The 20,889-nt window shown below is 48.7% G+C and overlaps 1 protein-coding gene across 1 annotated transcript in view; it reads left to right on the forward strand.

Annotated features, from left to right (window-relative positions):
• LOC119436435 (ATP-binding cassette sub-family A member 2-like) overlaps window positions 1-20,889 on the forward strand; it is a 342,759-nt gene that overhangs the window by 58,768 nt on the left and 263,102 nt on the right. Inside the window, exons 7-8 of the mRNA XM_037703279.2 lie at window positions 5,534-5,635; window positions 8,366-8,467. Coding sequence (XP_037559207.1) covers window positions 5,534-5,635; window positions 8,366-8,467 — 204 coding nt within the window. The remainder of the gene's footprint in view (window positions 1-5,533; window positions 5,636-8,365; window positions 8,468-20,889) is intronic.

Genomic DNA, 20,889 nt, shown 5'->3' on the forward strand with positions numbered 1-20,889 from the left:
GAAATGACAAGAAAGTTTACAATTTCTTTGTGCCCTATATAATGTTAGAAAGTCAAAAACTATGCTACTGTAGAGCTATTTATTATATTTCAGTAGTTTCATAGAAAAAAATATTATGATGTGGTACTGCCCACTACAAGTTCACTTCCATCTTCTGTTAAAAATTTCAATTTTTCTAAAGGAGGAAGGCAAAACTTGAAAATCCGAGTCCACAGTAGCATTCTGAATAAAATTTAACTCTAGAAAAGTGTGTGAAATGTAATGTAGAAATGATAGTTCTTGAAAACTCGGAAATTGCTAAAAAATGCAAAAATGAAGACAATGCCTTGAAAAATCCAGAATTGGGCCATTTTATTTGTCTAAACACCCCTTGGAACATATGTGGGGCCTTCTTCTGGTATTCTTCATTCTTATGTGAGAATGGCTTCGATCTTCTGCTTCTTTTTGGCCTAAATTTGGCACGCTTTGCTGCATTCACTGTCGCCTTAGATGTGTATTCTTTGAAGCTCTTTTCCAAATGGTGTGCCGTATGTGTGCCACAAACATGTGCCCAACTTCTCAGGGATTATCTGAGTCCCTTTCGTCCAGCACTTAATTTTATTACTGCCAGGGCTCCGGTCGTTTCAAGCACCAGAGCTTGCCAAACAGACATGGACGTGTCTGTTCACTGTGCTGATCTCTCGTGATGGCCTGGAAAGCCTGGAGCGCAAGCCTCCTTTACACGTAGTCGCTTGTCGCTCCAGGTTGTGCCTTTTGGCTTCATGAAATGATGCCACTTTCCAAAGCTCTGACATGTGCGGAACTTCAGGGCCATATTACAGATGCAAATCTGCGGACTAAAAATGACAAAGGGACCGTAGAGCACAACATGCACCAAAAACAGCAGCCAAAAGCAGTTTCAATGCACGAAGCTGCATGTCCGAAGAAATTGGGAGAGGGCGCGAAGCTTCATGGTGGGGGTAAATTGTAGTCAAGTGAAAAGGCATCTGTGGAATAGTGCCTTCAGTTCTGCTTCCTTTGATTTACTGCCCAAAATTTTCACTTTTGGCTTCATTCATCAACTTTTGCACACATCCTTTTGGACCATTGATGCCAGTGCTTGAGCTTATAAAAAACAGAGGAAAACGAGCTTTAAAATGATGGTAGCCATTTTATGCAAAACCTTTTTATCACATTGCAAATGCACTTCTAAAACGATGATCATTTCTTTTATCCAAGGTGCCTCCAACCCATCTAAAAATACAGATTCCTACTTTATTACCATGCAGACGTGGCTGATATTTCGCTTGCATCTTCTTGAATAGTTAAGGAACCCAAAACTGCATGAAACTCGAAACACATTTTCTGGTCAGAAATTAAAATTTTTTGCAATGTGTCCACCTTTCAACATGTGAGACAGAAGTAGTCTAGCTATCAGCGAATCTTGCCAGTGACTTGCAGCTGGGAGGAGCATCACCTTTTACTAGTGGAGAGCCAGGACTTCCATTGTTCTGCAAGAAACAAAGAGAAAAAGGAAGCCACAATCATGATGCAAAGTAACTTTTAAACTTCTGTAACTCTGGTGATAAGAAATGCTTTGAAAAGATTTTTTTGGAGGGACATTCATGAGTGAATGCCACTTCACGAAGAAAACTTATTGAAACTGATTGATTCAAGATTGATTAATGGCGTTTATCGTCCCAAACAGCGCTGGGATAACAATTGAAACTTCATTAAAGTGTGATCCAGGGCTCCTTAACGTTGTGGGGTGCTTGGCTTTCGTGTGTCCCCTAATGTTAGTCTTCCCTGCATGACATTTTCACCATAACGAGGGCCACTTCAGGGTAGTTTTGCAACTATAATGAGGTGCATCACTAGCAATTTGGTCATAGGCTTAGCGTTTTCATTTTCCTGGCAAAGGCAGGGACCCGGTGAGCTCCCCCCCCCCCCTCTCTTTCTCTCTCTCTACATGTATATACAGTGTAGACCGCTTACAACGTAAGTCGTCGGAGTCGCGAATATCTTCACTATAAGCGGTACCGCACTATAACCAAAGCAACAATTTTCAAGGCCGGCACATATGCAAAACATGTGCACCGAGCCACCACGCGTATGCAACAGTCGAGGAATGCGGCTAGAACGTTTGCATTCAATTTACAGTCGAATCTCGTTAATTCGAACCAAAACACGCGGCGGCACCTCCGACCGGCATTGCGCCGGCACCGTCATAGAGTAAAAGCTTAGGAGAGACCCCTCAATGTCGCGCGCGAACAAAACAAAACAAAACAAAACAAAAAAACGAAAGAAAAAAATGCGGCGGAAATTTCACCCTCTCTCAAATGGCAAGGTCGCCGATTCTGCGTTGCGCCAGAACATGCGTGTACGTGCCGATGTCTCAGCCACGCTACCGTAGCCATGTGTTGAAAATGGCAGTAAACCCTTCTTTATCCGTTATGCTTCCTCTACTTTCTAGTCACGTGTTGAACTTTTACGCTGCGGCTACGGCGCAAAGGGAAGCAGCGGTGCTGTCCCAGGCCGGCCAACGCCCGCTTCCCGATAACGGCAGAAAACGAAACTTCGGGGAGCTGGCACCGGGCCGTCTGTAGCGGCGGCGCCTGCATGGCGGCGGGCGCGCACGGTGACAGTCGAAAGTGAGAGAGGTACGAGAGAGGGCGAGGGGAGCCACCAAAGCGGCGGAGTTGGCGAGGCCAAATCCGCTTCCCTGCCGCCCTCCTCCCTCACATTCCACGGTCTCTGCGTGTGCCCTTCCCCGTGCCGTGCCGGCGCCGCCCGCTCCCTCAAGTTTAATTTACTGCCATTATCGTGAAGCGAGCGTTGTCCGGCCTTGGCAGTTTCGTGGCCCTCGCTTGCTATGCGCGCCGTGATATTTCACAACTCGCACTCAAGATTCTGGTTTCAGCCTCACTGGCTGTTCGTTCACACCACGTGCCCTTCTCCTCCACTTCGTCTCTCTTTCTTCCTCGAGCTCTCCTTGGGGCGCCCGTTTGAGGGGAGCGTTCGCCGTCTCCGCTGACTTCCGTACTCCCAGGCAGCCGCACTGTAACCGGTATTTCGTTTCCCACAACTGCACTATAAGCAATGCGTGTATACATAGAGTGCTATGGGAAAATTAACGGGAGTCTGAAAAGACCGCACTATATCCGGTCCTGCACTATAAGCGGTTACGCTATAAGTGGTCTATACTGTATATGTTTTTTAGAGGATGCACATACGTGTACATCTTTATTTCGCCAATGTTCTGCCCGGGATCTGGCCTTCAAATTTAATTAAATTCAATTATATATTAAACTTAATTTCATTATTTTACAAGCCAAAACCATAATCGGATGATGAGGCATGCCGTAATGCGGGAAACCGTATTTATTTTGACCACCGAATGGCTTTCTTTGGCTCTTTTGGCCATTTTTGTGGTTAGTAATTGGTGGTCAACGGTTGGTGGTCGGTAGTTGGATTTGTCAAGGAAAACGTTTGTTTGTTTGCTCTCTCAAGCACATACAAGCATACAGGCTGCAGCAATAGTGGTTCTGGGCTCACTCCCCTAATTGTTTTGATATCTGCCGGCATCTGTCGCAAGAATCTGAAAGTGCTTTGGTGGTCCATAAAGAAATAAACAAAAATTTGCTGTGCCGTGAGTGCAATTGAACTGCTGTACCAGAGAGTAATAGTCGAAGTTTTACCTCTCAGGTAATCAGCTGATGCTACAGAAGAGACAAATACAGTAGACTTCCATAGTTTCACTCCGGTTAATTAGATTTTTTGGATTAGTCTATCACGACCAGAGGTCCTGGCCGGTGGCAATGCATTTCTATGGGCCAAAACTTTCGGTATTTCGATCCTAAAATTGGCCTTTGCCAGATAATTCAAATAATTTTGTCGGTCCTGTCAGGGTTAAATTAACGAAAGTCAATGGTACTATGCCCGGAGAGCGGTGTTGCGCCGTTAGCTTATTCCCACAAAGCAGCACCTACGTGAAAGAAATTACACAAAGCCAGTGCTAAAATGGAAAAACTATTATATGAAAGAGCAGGAATAAATAGACTTGCCACCGAGGAATGCTACCTCCACAACGAATGAAGTTTTCTGGTTCTTTTCGACAGGAGATAGCTCTGCGTGCATCTGCAAATGTCTACTCCTGTCGTGGCGAAGGCGCAACAGCACTAAATTTCTCGGAATAGTATGCGGAGAGAAAACAAATAATGGCCTGAGGCTGCATGATAGCCAAAGGAGGTCCTTACCATGAGTAGTCGACGTTTTTCGTTGGACTGTAGTCTGTGTACAAGATTTTTTGGGATCAATGGAGCTTTGCAAGGCAGCAAACTTTCAGAGGAGTGGAAGTGGTCGATTCTCAAAAGCATATATTTCATATATAATCTGTAAATAGCTTCTCATTTAATTAACTCATCCTTCGCGTAAGAATATGTCTTGGTTAAGTGCTCAGAGTGCTTCTTCGAACCGAAGTTTTCTTAGCAAACCCTTGTCAACTTTGCTGACCTTGGTTGCTGCTGCTGTCTTGCCAAATAGCTCAAACAGAAAATAAAAGAATGGACTTTTTCACATCCCTGTAAGTCGGCTTCATTGAAACAGCGGTAATCCACTGTGAAGGAAAATCGCATTGATGCAATGGGAGAGTGGGTAAATCACCTCACGTTATGCATGTAAACGCTTGCGTGTCATATTGAGGGAGAGACCGCTGTTGCCATGTGCTCTTTTCCATTCACCAGTGAAACACGAATAGCCGGAAACACGCTCCAGCTTGTTTCAGACGAACGGGAATGTTAAAAGTGAATGTTGTATCTCCTCGGATGGTTTAAGCTCTGAACCATTGTCACAACGCTGGGGCCTGCTGTTGAATGATAGCATCAGCAATGGCGCAGGCTTCCGCTTGATGTTCCCGCCTGCAATGCTCTAAGCCTTGGAGTTTAGTTGGATGGTCAACCCATGCAATGTGCATGTGTGGCGATGTTGTGGAAGAATGATAGAGACTGAAGGCAGACACAGCCATTACATATGCGAAAAAGAAAAGAGTTAATTCTCTAAGAGTGCAGCGAACAAAGAAACTAAGTGGAACACGCGACAGTAAACAAAGAGCACACAGGAGCTCAGCAAAACAAGGGTATACTAGTAAAAAAGAAAAAAATATATATGCATTGTAAGGCAAAGAACCTGATGTTACAAAAGAAAAACATTGTCTTTCTACAACCCCTATTGTATTACCCACCCCACATGCAGAGGGATGCGCCAACCCACCCACGACAGTAATGGGAAATAACCATGAAAACATAAGAAAGAAAAATAAGTTATCTACGGACCATAATATAATCCACTGGCTAATCCGGCCCCCGCCGAACATTCCTCCTGGGAATGTTCGGCGGGGGCACTGGGCCCCATTGTGCCCACGTACTTGATGCCTATGACTTTGGTGCTGGTGCCACCTGACTAAAGCAAGATGGGATGCTTTTCTCAAATTCTTTGTGAATTGTTGTTCATTTGTTGCTGCAGGTATACAAATATATTGTGGCTATTTTATTTTCAGGCATTGCTGCTGTCACCAGAAGTTCTGAGAGCATCGTTCTGTGAAAACCATGAAATGCCTAACGTGTTTGTGTTGAATGCCTCGGCTACAACAGAAAGTTTTGTAAGTGTTGAATGCTACCTAATTAGCTTTCTTTTGTAAGGTGTGGTATACTTGTAAGTCTTCTTCTGAGCATGCTAAATGCCAAACACTGTACCAATTGCAACTTCATTCTTCAACTGCATTCTCACTAGCTCTCTGCATTTTTTTTCAAGTATTGCTGTTCATTGTATTCTGATGACAGGTATTTCGGACTGAATGTGTTTCAATGCTGTGGTATCAATACTTGTGTTGGCCCCACAGCCACTCTGGTTGCTTTTAGCAGTAAATGAAACATTTAGTGGAAGGTTGTGCATTGTGTAGCAATGCTTCTGGCAGTCTCACTAAAAGTGGGTTTAACAGTCAACATGTCGGTTATGGAACTTCATTTCGCTCTGCATGTTATGTTTGGTTTATTTTGGTTCATCTTGCCAGAGCATAATTTAACTTTGTAGTCTATTCCTGTCACTATTGCTGTAGTGTCGAGGAGACTATAGAACATCACCTGTGCTACTGCCCGTCCTTTGAAAATGAAAGACTTCACCTCTGCACAGCTCTAAATCAGCTAGACAAACAACCTTTCACCTTGAAAAAGATATGTGGAGCATGGCCTCGCATTGCAGTTGCAAAAGGCTACAAAAGCGCTGCTGCTATTTCTGAAGGCTGCCAGACTGAGTGACCATCTGTGATATAGAGTAGAGAACTGTCACTATGTTGGTGATATCAACAGTGGACTTTTTCTTCATCTCTTAATCTTTTCTTCCCCTTTCCCACTCCCCCAGTGCTGGATAGCCAACCTGGCTCAGTCATGGTTAACCTCCTTGCCTTTCATTTATCTTTCTCCTCTCTCTCTGTTCCACTTGACATTTTTGGGGAGACAAGAAGGCTTTGTCACCGTTTGCTTCTTTTTTACTGTGGTTGGTGCGATATAAGTGACCTTAGTCTTGAGGCCAACTTTATGTTGTGTTCACTTTTTAGATAGCATTTTATTTTGACGATGCATTGACAATTGGTTTAAAGGTTTTGTTGATGGTAAGATGAAAGTCTGTTGCTTCGAAACAGCAATAGTGTTTGGGGTATGTGGCTTTGCATGTGAGCTATACCATTGCTTAATGTTTGTCATAATATAACAGGAAGAATAAGAGACTTGACAATTGTGACCTGTATACAAACTTGAACTTCTATGTAGTATTTACTTGCATATTTGTTGTTTGTAGCCACTGTTGTGACATTTCAAGGTTATCAATGTGCACATGTGTTTAGTTTTGTGTGAAAAGGCTTATTGTTCTTTCCATTGCAGTGCATAATTCAAGTTATGTGTTTTATTAATTAGAGTCAAGTGAGAACCTAGTATCAGACCTTGTTTCAGGGGCATTTTACTGTTACATTTTCAATATCAATTCTTTAATACAACATTCCCCCTTCTTATCATTAAAGATGGAGGGAGTGTATATTCTTCCAGCAGCTGGCATAGTCTCTCAAAATAAATTTTGCCAGCAGTTTATCCTGATTGCTTAGCCACGTTCAAGTCAGTAATGTCGGCAGAGTGAGATAATACAGGCAAGTGGAGGCCTCCCTTAAAGTCGGCGGCACAGGACCTCCATGGCTTAAGCGAGAGTGAAGGGATCAAAGCTGTAACCAGGACAGTCTGTGGGTTGGGAGCCGAGGCGAGCCCCCAACCCACATACCTGTCCTGGTTCTAGCTTAGCTCATTGCCCTTTTGGTGGCCTGAAGGTGCTGCCAAAGTATGGTAGATAATGACACGTTCATGTAGTACTTGCACAAATTCTCATTTCCCTCGTGGCCTGACCGAAGCCAGCCAATGGGGGGGACTAACTGCCAGCAAAATTTATTTCAAATGACTCTGCCTCCTGTCAGCAGAATATCCACTCCCGAAAACCAAAAATGAAAGCACCCAACATGGACAGATGATGTCAAGGTGCACACTATTTTTGCCCGTGTGTTTCTTGGGGCACTTTGCCTGTGAACTTCAGTACAATACATTATAACGAAAAATGCCATCTTAAGATGTGTTTATAAATTAAGTAATCATGTAAAAATAGTAAATGGTTTGAAGGCATTCTTTTTCCCTGAGTACTTAATGACCCAGAAACAGTTATCCTTGATTGTTGCATTTTTGAACCCTTGTCTCACATTTTGGCTTGCATTATGCAGTAGCAGAACAAAATAATTGGTCTATGAAAAGAAAAAAAAGCACTTTTGCTTCCTGCTGAGCCAGTAAACAAGTGTGTCTTTTGTATCTTTTATGTGTGTGAATGAAAATGCTTCTCTGTAGGTCAAAAATGTAATGGAAAACATTTTTTTTAGTACCTGGCCTCAAGGAAGTTAAATTTTTTCGCAGCTCTCGTGATCCATAATCTTATTTCAAGGTCAACGGCACCTGTCTGAAAAATAAATGTGTGTGTGTGTGTGTGTGTGCGTGTGTGTGTGTGTGTGTGTGTGTGTGTGTGTGTGTGTGTGTGTGTGTGTGTGTGTGTGTGTGTGTGTGTGTGTGTGTGTGTGTGTGTGTGTGTGTGTGTGTAGAGCTGTGCTTCTCATATTTCTGAAAAAAAGAAAAAAATACTGTTCTTTTGATGAATATTTGATGTAAGATTTTATAAACTATAGTGTGAAATTTCCTTTTTTTCTTCAGTTGTCTACGAGTCATCCCAGGAATGAACCCATTGCTTTTGTCCAAAGTCTTAGTGTTGATGTGACTATGTCTGACTGGGTGCTTGCATTCTTCATTTATAGGCAGAACTTCATATCCATTTCTGCAACCTTACAAGTAGTGAAACAGCACTGTTGTCTTCAGAGCTGAAAAGACAAGTAGACCGCAAGAAACTTGCTGATACTGTAAGGAAAAATACGTTTTTCTTGCATTTATTTTTGACTTCATCACTTCACTGCCGTTTGCCATGATACGATTTTCGGTGTGAAGCCAAGGGGGACAAAAAAAAAATTCTGAATATTGGTGTTACGTAATTTCTTGAGCTTCCTGGAGCTATAAAACCCCAAGGATCTGGAATTGACAAATGTTCTTAGTTTTATCTACCTTAGATTTGAGAAAATGATGTAATTGTGCACTGGTCAGACATAAAAATGCAAAATCAGGTCTCACGTTATTCTGGATTAATGTCCTCTAAAGATATGTCTCCAGTGAGCTAAACCTCCTCAAAAAATAACAAAGCATACAGTGTTGAAAATAATGTCATTATATAGAAAAAAAAAAAAAGATCATTGCACTCATTTCTCCACTCTTCAGGAGAGGGACTCTTGCGCCAATTGCGGCATTTTGATACAAATGTAAATTGCTGTGCCAAACTGCGCCTAACACAGAAAATTGATCGAAATTGCGTGAAGCTGCACCAGAACGGCTTCGCCCAGCAGTGGCCGCGAACAGCGAACGGATTCATTCTCCAAAAAAGAGTGCAGCCGTTGCAGGACTCGAAAAAGAGTCCTCTCGCACAGTTTCTCATAATTTTCATGCTTATAGCACTGGACTTTTCGGCGCTTCCGGCCGGCGCACACTCGGCCACTCCCGGCTGTTGTTGCTGCTGTTGGAACAGCCAGGGTGGCTGTGTTTAGAGTGTACTAAAATACGGCTGAGTGGGCCAAGCGGCCCGACACTCCCTCGCTGAGGCGCAAACTACGAAAAGTAGGCTGAGGGCGCTGCGAGCAAACTAGGGCCAGTATAACATAAAACTATTCCAACCTGTTCTTACGCCCATTTGGGCAAGGCCTGTGCCATTTTTCGCGTAGGGCCACTGGCGGATTTGGAATAGAAAGTCGCAGTTTCGCCCCAAAGACAAAGCATCAATTGTGATAGAAAATTAGTAGATGGCTATAAGAAGCAAGGATAGTAGTTTTATCAGCTGGTATAAATTTGTAGACATTCGCATACTAACTAAATTAACAACCATTGTGTCACACGCGCACAAGCAAACATGAACACATCTCACTCAATGACCACAGAAACTCGCTGTCAAAACCCTGGAGTGAGGAATCACGGCAGCAGCAGTGAGTTAATTGACCTTTGTGCTACCTCTCGCTTCAACGCGAACTAAGCGGTGACAACACAGTGCACACAAAGCTATCAGCACTCTCACTCTGTCCCGATCGCAGATCACTTTCAAGATGGGGCCTGCGCAGCTGCGCCATACGCAGCAGCTGCGGAAGTAGAACTACCCCTCCCTCTCCCTCCTCCCCCCGGTGCCTCGCGCGCGACAGAAGACGACATGCTTCCTCCCCACTTTCCTCCCTTGCATGTGGGAGATTGACCCGCCATTGTCAGCTCACCCTCGCACACTTTAAACTCGCACATACAGCATACGGCGCGTGGTGACCATGTTATTGCCCTTGTACTTTATACAGAACATCACAATGCTGCTGCCACCAGAAATGTGCCTGGAGTGTCTATATAATTGCAATCGCTATAAAAACAGGCTCTAATAGTTTTACGTTATACCCGCTCATGGTTGATTTCGACTCTCTGCGTCTTGCGGTGACATATGGCGACCCAGAAATTATGTTACAGCGTCAATTGGACCACATAACTTGAGAACATTTTCTGCTATCATCATAAGCGTCGGCATCAGGAATATATAGTTTGATCATAGTGCAACCAATGTTTCCGGCTTTAAAGGAAAGCATGCGCCATGCGGCTGCTCGACCCACTCTTCCATATTCTAGTACGCTATAGCTACAAAGTGCGCTTCTACTACGCGCTTCGTGTTGGCTTATTCTGTGTTTCGTCATGGTTTTGAAGTACGCTACCATAATCCATATTCCATTATTCCACCAAAATTCAGATTGGCCTGCTGTAAACTGCTTCAAAATGAAATTTTATCTGCTCCAACTTGCTCCAAAATGAAGTATAGTCTGCTCCAAGCTGCTCCAGAATGCAATTTTGTCTGCTCCAAACAGCTCCAAAACGCAATTTGACCTGCTCCAAAAATTGCTCCTAAATGAATTTGGGCACTCCCACCACTGCACTCTTGAGCAGCACTGTTTAATGTACTGTTTTTCTTCTTTTGCCTATCTAATGACATCCATTGTATTGCCCAAAAGGGATGCCTGTTGTAGCACAGAATCTGACTACATAAGTTGTGGGAATTATGAAGGTTCATGAAGGCCACGGAAGTGAGGAGAGCAGACGCCTTTTTCCCTCTTCCCGTTCGGGGAGCCAAACGGCTTTTCGTGCGGTGGCGCGATCCTCTTGGAAACCGGTTGCAAATGCAGCGGTGACGTGTACGCGGAGCCCCGCGCTCATTGGACCGAGCCCAGAACGAGGCGGGGCGGTCGCGATCGGCGCGACCGGCGCACGCCGGAGAAATAGCAGACGACTGCGAGCCGCGACGAAGGACAGAGCTCAGGTAACCATCTTGTTCCCTTTGTCGTGCCCTACCTCGTTCGACCACTATCGACCCCGACAAAACGTCGAGGTCGACTCTATAGCCTGCTTTCACGCGAATTCCCATGGAGCAATAAACCCTTTTTATACTTGTTACACTATCGTGTGTTGTCGTGTTTCTGCCTGTCCTTGTACCGCCGAACCCCGGTAGTACAAGGCAAGCACAAGGGAGTTGGCTGTCAAGCCTAAGCCTTACGACAAAGGCGGCTTGAGAGAACCCGGAGACTATAACTGGTGCCCAACGTGATTTCTCGTTTGCAGACGCAATCGAGCAGTCGGCTCCCACGACACGATGACGAGCCCGCAGTACGAACTTAGCGATCTCATGGAGTTGGCCAATATTTGCAGTCGGGCCAGGGAAAACTCGGGCCTCGTTGCATCGGCCGCGTCACCTACAAATGTGGGCCGTGCAAACACGTACTGCACTACCGCACCCGCTACAAATGTAGGAGTGCCTGACCCCGCGCACCTCACCAACACGCCGGCATTGTTCGGCGGGTTACCGAACCTATTCTCTTCAGTCGGGGAAATCTTGGTTCCCTCCGTGCACGCCGTCAACACAGCGGATTACGGTGGCGGTTCCCGGAGCCCCTTTTCGAACGGCGAAGAACCTCCGTCCGCCACATGCGTCCCCAGAACGTCGGAAAATTTCGGTGTACACTACCCAGGGCCCGACTTAGACGAGGTCGTGCCCGTAGCAAATGCGCCCGCCGCCGGCGCAGCCGCCCCGGGCACTTTGAGTGCGCACTCGGTCTGGCCAAACGGCGCAACTCCGTCGGCTCTCCGTCACGCAGCGAGATTGCCACGCGTCACGGAGCTCGATAGTGACCGGTGCCCAGTAAACACGGGGGCCTCCGCAATCGGGCCGGACAGTGTTGGCGGTTCAAATAGCGGAGGAATGCCTCCAGACGCGGCAAACCCCGTTCACATGCTGGCGAGCGCTTTGCAACAGGTGTTGCAAACCGCGATTTCACGCGGGCCTCGGATCGGAGTACCGATACCGGCGTACAGTGGTTACGGCGATCAGATGAGCGCCAATTTTTTTTTGCTGGTGTTGCGACAGTACGAGCAAGCGACTGGCATGCGCGAGAGTGCGGTGTTGGAGAGAGTTCTCCCGGTTGCTCTAGTCGGCCAGGCCGCCCGGTGGTACCGTTTGGTTGGCCACACGGCGAGCAGCATGGACGAGTTTCGTAGGCTATTCAGAGACGAATTCCTTCCGTACGACTACCGACTGTAGATGCGGAGGGAGTTGGAGCTACGCACGCAAGCCCCGGACGAATCGCTGGTGGAGTATGTCCGAGCGATGCAGGAGCTTTTCGAGTATGCGGATCCGAGTGCTTTGAACACGGAGCGAGTAGAACGAGTAATTCGACAAAGTCATCCTACCTTTGCACTTTACCTGCGCGGTTCACGTTGCAGAGACCTGAACGAGCTGGCCGCAGAATCACGCCGGGTGCAAGCCGAAATCTCGGCAGCCCGTGCGTATCGACCACCGCCGCCTCCATCGGAGTCCTTGGAACCAAGCTGCACTTGGCACGGCAGCGGGCGCACGAGCAGCGACACGCTGCGATGCCGGGTCGGTCCTAGGGTGCACCCGTGCTGTTCGAAATCTCGGACCGCGCCCTCGATCCCTACTCATGCGGGTGGAGGACCGCGCAAGCAAGACAGTCAGGAGGCTTGTCCGGCGCGCAACATCACGCCCGATCAGACGATCGCAGACCAGTGACTGCAGCTAGGCGGACCCGATAGAAACGCGATCACGTACGGCCGACCTCAACCTGACGATTGGGGATTGGCGAAGCAGCCCCGCTTCGCTCAAGCCACGGCGAGGAACACCGTGCGCTGTTTCAACTGTGCCCAGACGGGACACATCGCGCGTGAGTGCTCTAACCAGCAGGGAAACGAGGCGGGCCGCCGGTAACACTGCCGGCGGCCACGGCAACAGCCTGCGAGGCAAACACCATCGCGGCATCTTCAGTCTTTCGAGTCGGAGCGCCGAACAACGTGAATGCCCCTTTTATAGATCTCGCAATCGCGGGGACTACCTTGAAAGCACTACTCGATACCGGTGCAAGTGCATCGATGATCGGAGACGAGGTCGCCTCCCACCTCGAACGGAGAGGGATCAAGTTACGGCAGCGAAAACTACCTCTTCAATTGGCGTGCGGAGAGGCCTGCTCGAACGGCGATGTGCGACTCGTCGTGCGCTGGAATCAGTGGTGGCAGAGGCAGCGATTCATTCATCTGACGGACCTCGCGGTCCCAGTAATCCTCGGCCGAGATTTCTTGGCGAAGAGTGGCATTGTGATCGACTTCGGCAACGGTGGTTACCGGGAACACTCGTTGGCGCCGCTCGCGCATTTCGCCGCACCGGCATTCGCCGAAGTGGAAAGGCGGAATCTTTGCGAAGAGAGCAACGCGTCCTGCGCGCTGCCGAAACCGCTGGCGGCGGCCTGTCAACACGGATTTTCGCCGAGACCGGATCGGAAAAGGTGCGATCTCCTGGCAGACGTCGGTGATCTAACAGAGCACGAGCGAGACCGCGTCTTATCGTTGTTAAGCGAATTCGATGAGATGTTTACAGACCGCCCCGGATGCACGAAGTTGGTACAACACCGCATCGAGACGGGCGATGCGCAGCCTTGGAAATCCAACCCTAGACCAGTCAGTCCTGCCAAACGGGAGGCAATTGACGCGGCGCTACAGGAGCTGCTCGAGGCCGGTATCGTCCGGCGGTCCACGAGCCCCTGGGGTTTCCCAGTCGTGCTCGTCCCCAAAAGGGATGGGAGTTCCCGTCTCTGTGTGGACTACCGGCGGCTGAATACAGTCAGGAAGAAGGATGCGTATCCCTTCCCAAGGGTGGACGAGATAGTTTCCAACCTCGGCGGAGTGAAGTACTTCTCTACGTTGGATGCTAGCAAAGGTTATCTCCAAGTAGAGATGCGACCAGGCGACGAGTGCAAAACGGCATTTACTTGCCACAGGGGCCTCTACGAATTCGTGCGGATGCCCTTCGGTCTCTCCGGAAGTCCGAGCACGTTTCAACGGCTGATAGACCGCGTACTTGGGGACGCCAAATGGCATCATGCGCTCGCCTATCTCGACGATATCGTCGTGTACTCGCACACCTTTGAAGAGCACTTGGATCATCTCCGAGACGTCCTTGGAAAACTCCGGACAGCCGGCCTCACACTCAACCCGGCCAAGGCGCAAATCTGCAGAGCAGAAGTGAGCTTGCTCGGTTACCGGGTGGAACGAGGGCAGGTGTCCCCGGACCCGGAGAAACTTCGAGCAATCGTTGAGTTTCGAGAACCGCAAGACGTGAGTGGTGTACGTCGCTTTCTTGGGATGGTAGGCTACTACCGACAGTTCATTCCCAACTGCGTACGCATGCAAGCCCCGTTAACAAAACTGTTGAAGAAGGGCATGGCTTGGGAATGGGGGCAGGAGCAACGGCAAAGCTTCCGCCATCTCGCTCAGGCCATCGCAGACACAGCCTCACTGAAACTACCGGACCTAAACAGGCATTTCGTGATCCAGACCTGCGATTTCGGAATTGGTGCAGTGCTCCTTCAGGAAGAAGGGACTGAGCTACGCCCGGTGGCATTCGCAAGCCGCGTGATGACGCCGGCAGAGCGCAACTATTTAGTGACGGAGAAGGAATGTTTGGCAGTGATCTATGCACTCCGAAAATTCGAGATGTACGTAGAAGGAACAAGGTTCACAGTCGAGACCGATCACATGGCCTTGACTTGGCTGACCCGCCTCCGTGAGCCAAGCGGGAGGCTTGTGCATTGGGCCCTGACCTTACAGCGCTTCGAGTTCGAGATCCGCTATCGCAAAGGAACCACAAACGTGGTCGCCGATGCACTGTCACGGGCGCCGGTGAAGGACACCCTACCAGCCGGTCACGAGGAGGAGGAGGGGGCGGCCGAGCCGCTCTCATTGCGGGGAAGCCGGGGAGAAGGGAAAACCCCGCCGGCACAAAACCAAGAGCACGTGCATCTCGTTAGAGTGAGACCGCCCCTCGAGATTGCATTCAGCAGAGATCAGCTCATCAGGGCTCAAAAGGACGACACTCACTGTCAAAACCTGGTCGCCAGCCTCAGGGAAGAGACGAACCCAGAGAGAGGAGTCGGAGAGCGCACGGAAACCGCCGGTACGACGGTGGGTGCGGACTCTAGGGCAGCTGAGACTGAGCTGGAGAGCTATCTGCTTGATGCGGACGGAGTTTTGCTGAAATATGTGCCAGGCAAAGAAGACTCAAATGAGAGATTCAAAGCCGTCATCCCGCGCCAGCTCAGACGAGCGGCATTGCAGCATTACCACGACATAGATGGCCACGGGAGCGCACCAAAGACATGGAAGAAACTATGTCGATTCGCAACCTGGCCTGGCATGAAGCGTGATGTATGTAAATACGTGCAAACCTGCCACGTCTGCCAAGCAAGAAAGCCGAGAGGCGGGAAGCCGCCCGGCTTGCTGCAACCGATTGTGAGCACAAAGCCATGGGAACTTGTGGCGTGCGATTTGATCGGGCCGCTGTCGCGCAGTAAGAGAAGGCACAAATTTGTGCTAGTCATCACTTGCCACTTCAGTAGAATCGCTGAAATCTACCCGCTAGGAGCAGCGACAACGAAGGAGGTCCTGGAAAAACTATCGGAGACCTTCTGCCGTTATGGGTTCCCAGAGCAGCTGATCACCAATAACGCATCATATTTCACGTCGAAAATCTTTGGAGATACATGCGCAGCGATGGGTGTCCGGCAGGTGAAGACAACGTCCTACCATCCTCAGTCGAATGTGATGGAGCACCGGAATCGAGATGTGAAGCCACTACTTGGGGCATACGCCCAAGCGCACGACTGGGACGAGCACCTAGATGCGATCTCCTTTGCCCTAAGAGCGAGTGAAAACCGTTCGACGGGTTTCACGCCAGCTTTCCTGATGTTCGGGAGAGACCTCCAGACGCCAACGGACACAATCTTATCCAAACGGACAGATTCAGCTGGCGCAAGAACACCAATTGCCGACTATGCACGGCGACTGCGTGATCGCCTGCAAACGCCATGATAAAAGCGAATCGCAACCGCGCAGGGGCAAGGGCGAGTCAAAAGGCCTCCTATGACCGAGCGCATCGGGACATGGAATTCCAAATGGGAGACCTCGTCCTGAAACGCAACCACGCGCTCAGCGACGCGAGCACAGGGTTTTTCGCTGGTTTAGCACCCAAATGGGTTGGACCCTTCGAAGTTGCTGAGAAGCTCTCGCGACTTAACTACAAGCTGAGGGATCTGAACACAGGTCGTATCAGCGGACCAATTCATGTCGGTGAGCTGAAGCGGTACTTCCGGAGGGAAGGCACTGTGTAAGCTGCGGCGCCTGCGCCGCGAACCCGTGGGCAGGCAAGCGAATGTCCATTGACCCCCGTGGCACACCCCTACAATACCCGCAGTCGGCAGAACAGACCATAGCCAGTCCGGACCCACCCGAGGCAGCAGAACCACACCTATGGAGCAGCAGCTAAAGCTGGCCATAGAAGTCAGCGAGGGCATACAGCACGGAGCCACGGCTTCACCTCAGCTGATCAAGAAGACAAGCCACCAACTAGCCTTCCAGAAGATAGCCGCGCTCGTGCACTCCCTGGGTCCACTGGACGCAAGAGACGAGTGCCGGCATGGAGAGCCAACCTTCGGAGGACCCGTTAAGGAGTGCACCTTTGTCCCTGCGCCGTGCTACTGCAGGGCTGGAGTGGCACAAGCCATCCGATCAGAGGTGGACGATGGACAACCCAACAAGTACACCATGCCCTTGTCGGCTGACCCTGGTGTGGCTGACTTCGGGGGAGGTCACGAGACAATGGGTTCTGGTGAGAAGGAATCTGAAGACATCGACCCACCGACTGCATTGAGGGAACTGCGACAGCGAGTAGGTTAGTTGTGGCGAGACCGCCATAACATTGCGCCACTGGAGTCAAGGGGGCGTTCGGTCTTAAGGGGGGAGGGATATGGGAATTATGAAGGTTCATATTTCCCCGCGTCCTTACGCGTGCCACGGAAGTGAGGAGAGCAGACGCCTTTTTCCCTCTTCCCGTTCGGGGAGCCAAACGGCTTTTCGTGCGGTGGCGCGATCCTCTTGGAAACCGGTTGCAAACGCAGCGGTGACGTGTACGCGGAGCCCCGCGCTCATTGGACCGAGCCCAGAACGAGGCGGGGCGGTCGCGATCGGCGCGACCGGCGCACGCCAGAGAAATAGCAGACGACTACGAGCCGCGATGAAGGACGGAGCTCAGGTAACCATCTTGTTCCCTTCCTTTGTCGTGCCCTACCTCGTTCGACCACTATCGACCCCGACAAACGTCGAGGTCGACTCTATAGCCTGCTTCCACGCGAATTCCTATGGAGCAATAAACCCTTCTTATACTTGTTACACTATCGTGTGTTGTCGTGCTTCTGCCTGTCCTTGTGCCGCCGAACCCCGGTAGTACAAGGCAAGCACAAGGGAGTTGGCCGTCAAGCCTAAGCCTTACGACAAAGGCGGCTTGAGAGAACCCAGAGACTACAAAGTCACTGCACACGAGTGTGTCTGTGGTGGCTCAAATAAAAGAGTAAAGACACATTGGCTATTAGTAATTTTCAATTTGATGAGTGAGCCCAAGCAAGCAATGCCATGGCATAAGAGAGCAAGGCAGTGAATTTGCATTACGTAGTAGTAGTAGTAATTTGTTGTAATAATAACAATTAAGGACAAGAGGAGGTAGGAAACGGAAGGACTGCGAGCATCGTAACTGCCTTACTTTTCACTGGACACCAAAACTATCCCGTGGCTGTGAGAAAGAAAGGAAAGTTTTAGAACTGAGGTTTGAACAGCGCGAATAAAACAAGGACACGAAGAAACAAATAACACAAACAAGCGCTGCTAACCTCAGTTCTAAATCATGAACCAACTAGCCCTCATCAAGACCTTACTAAAGGAAAGTTACAATAAGATAGACCCCCCCCCCCCAAAAAAAAAGGAAAGGGTGAAAAGAGAATATACATGAATACATGATTGTAAATACACAGACATATATGTGTGCTGTGTTCTGCAGACTGATATTTCAAATTAAGTTTCATTGATGACAGTTTTGGTTGTGTCTGCATTGTGTGTGACTGACATTTCAATGTGTAATGTGGATTAATGCATAAAATTTATGCACAGTTCAAAAATGTTGCAGCTGCAGTATTCAGAAAAAGTACAGATTTGAAGGGATGACAATTTCTGCGACCTTAATTTTTTTTTCTTTTTTAATGTTGTTTGTGTTTAGTCTATGCGGCCCCATATTTACTGTCTCAAAAAAATGCCATGCACTTGCTGGATCAGTGTTGGCAACTCTTTAAAAGGGTCCTGAACCACCCCTTGGGCTTGGTGAAAAAAAAAAAAAAAAAAACGCAGTCTGCGGATAGCATATGCTGCTGTGAACCTCTCAGCCATATGTTGTGGTAGTGCGCGACGCGTGGAGCATGCAAGCGGAGCGCGAAGTCACGTTTTTCTCAAATGTTTCTTTTCATTAGAAGCCTGCTCCTCACTCTTTACAGGCTGCTTTATTTCATAATATAGCAGATTCCCATACACGGCTGCTATTGGCCAATAACTGACATCAATCAAGAAGAGTGTTTGGATCAGTGCGCTTCTTCCTCCTGTTAGTGTGCATATTTATTGATGCAGTTTGGTACACAGGCTGAAGTAAGCGAAAATCTGCTTTCGAATTTCAATGAGAATTACATACTTCCGGAAGAGGCCAACTATCGTCTGCTCACGCCCGCGTAGAAAATAAACTTAGGCCACCCTGTTTATCGGTGTCATAGCCGTTGGGTCTCGCTAATTTTGACTAGTTTTGAATGCTTAACTAGCCTCAAACCATGTGAAACCTAAGGCCAGACCACACGTATGCTTGCCAGTGTGCACTCACTCCTGGCCGCTCCTGGCTAGATGCCTTGGCAGACATCGCTTCATAGTGAGCTATTGACAGTGCTTCAAGATGTGCAAGTTGGATGTGGCTACTATTTGTTGGTCAAGCAGGTGCAGAACCAAGCCGGTCTGCACCATTTAGCACAGCCGGACTGGACCATATGAGCACGAGCCTGCACCTAAGTCCTGTCGTGCATAAAGCAAACACTGCGCATACGCACTACAGTTGCATGTAGCTGTGGTCTGCTACGTAGAGCAGATACCACGGCTGCCGCGGTTGCCGCGACGAGTCTGCTGGCTGAGCGAACTGTGGCTCACTGAGGACAACCGCATGTCACGTTGTAGGTACCAAAATCGGAAGTAGTGGCGTCTACGTGAACATCCAAAATCAAATTCGAGCTGCGCGCCCTGGTGACGTTCAGTAGGTGGAGCATAGTGGGCACACCCTGCTCCGCCGTAGCCTTCGCAGTGCTAGGCACTGAAGGAGGAACGGGAGCACCGCGAATGGGATCATACGCGGCCGTTGATTGCCAATAACTCCGCTTCTCCTGAATGCATTGAAGTGCTTTTTGTGGCAAAGTATTTCTGAAATAGTCTATTTTAACTTCAAATGCATTTCTCGACTTTGATAAAAGTGGTTCAGGGCCTCTGTAAATCACCATCTCCGCTTCATTTTTTTGAAAGGCTCTTCCCAATTGAATGAGCCTATGGCCCACTAAACGACAATGCAATCAGTTGCAGCACCCAAAAAATCAATCTGAAGGCAAAACTCCTTATAAGAAAGGTGCATCAGACAGTATGATGACATGTGTACAGTTGTTTTCGCGGATCCAGGATTAATGTGTAAATAATGAGCATAGCTGGCTGAATAATGTAAAAATGAAGCATCTGGTGCTTATCTGTTCCCACTTTAGAAGCAAGCCATACGTGTTCCAGTGAGGTTGATTGCTTGCCTGCAGAGCTAGGATGGTGCAGGAGTATAGTTGGGTACAACTTTAGAAGACAGGAGAGGCCCCGCCCAGTAGACCGAAGCCCGGCAGCCAATTCCTCCGCGACTAAAGAAATAGTCCCGCTCAAAAGATCGTGACTGCTTCTAAAACGCGTATTTGTCGGTATAAATAAGATTTGTGTATCTTGACGAGTGGTTTGGTAAAACTCTCATGATGGAAATGCTACCACACATGCCGGATCGCGAGAGAAAAATAACTCCGTGCCTTCTACAACGCTGTGCATCGTCTGCTACGGAGCAAGATCGACGGCAGCGGGCGTGTAATTATAAAGCAGTCGCTGGCTTAATAGCATAAGATTCATATATACTTTTTGTGTGTTTGCACAAGCTTATTTTTTAATGTGTGGGCTTATTTTTTAATTAATATTTTTTCTTTTTTTTTCGCGGTTGCGAACCTGCGATCTTGTGAGTTCGCGCACGATCGCGCACGGCATTCCGTGCCAGTTTTCTGCCATGGAGCCCAGCGAGGTGACATCGGAACGCGATCCTTTGTTGCCGAACGAGCCTTGTGTTGCCTCGATGACCACACCACCAAGGAGCCTCGGCAAGAACAAGAGCGGCCACATCCTGAACAGCGATTCACGCAACATGATCTTCCACTGCTACACGTTTTGGCGTAACAGGCAGCCTGAACGCAGCGTGGAGGATGCGAGCAAGTTTGTCGCCGACATGCTCGGTGTCAGCGAAAGGACTGTGTTCAGGGTGAAGTAGGAAGTTAAAGCTTCGGATTTTTCGGGTGGCAAACTGACGACGCCCTCGCGAAAGCGCCCACGCAATGCGGTGAAGAGAAGACGCAGCACGAAGTTTGACAGCTTCATGTTGTGCGCGCTGAGGTCATGTGTGCACGATTTCTTTCGCCGCAACGAGATACCGGCAGTCGAGAAGAAAACTACCAAGATCTCGGAG

This window comes from Dermacentor silvarum, chromosome 1 (assembly GCF_013339745.2).
Source record: "Dermacentor silvarum isolate Dsil-2018 chromosome 1, BIME_Dsil_1.4, whole genome shotgun sequence".
In the NCBI taxonomy this organism is placed as follows: Eukaryota; Metazoa; Arthropoda; class Arachnida; order Ixodida; family Ixodidae; genus Dermacentor; species Dermacentor silvarum.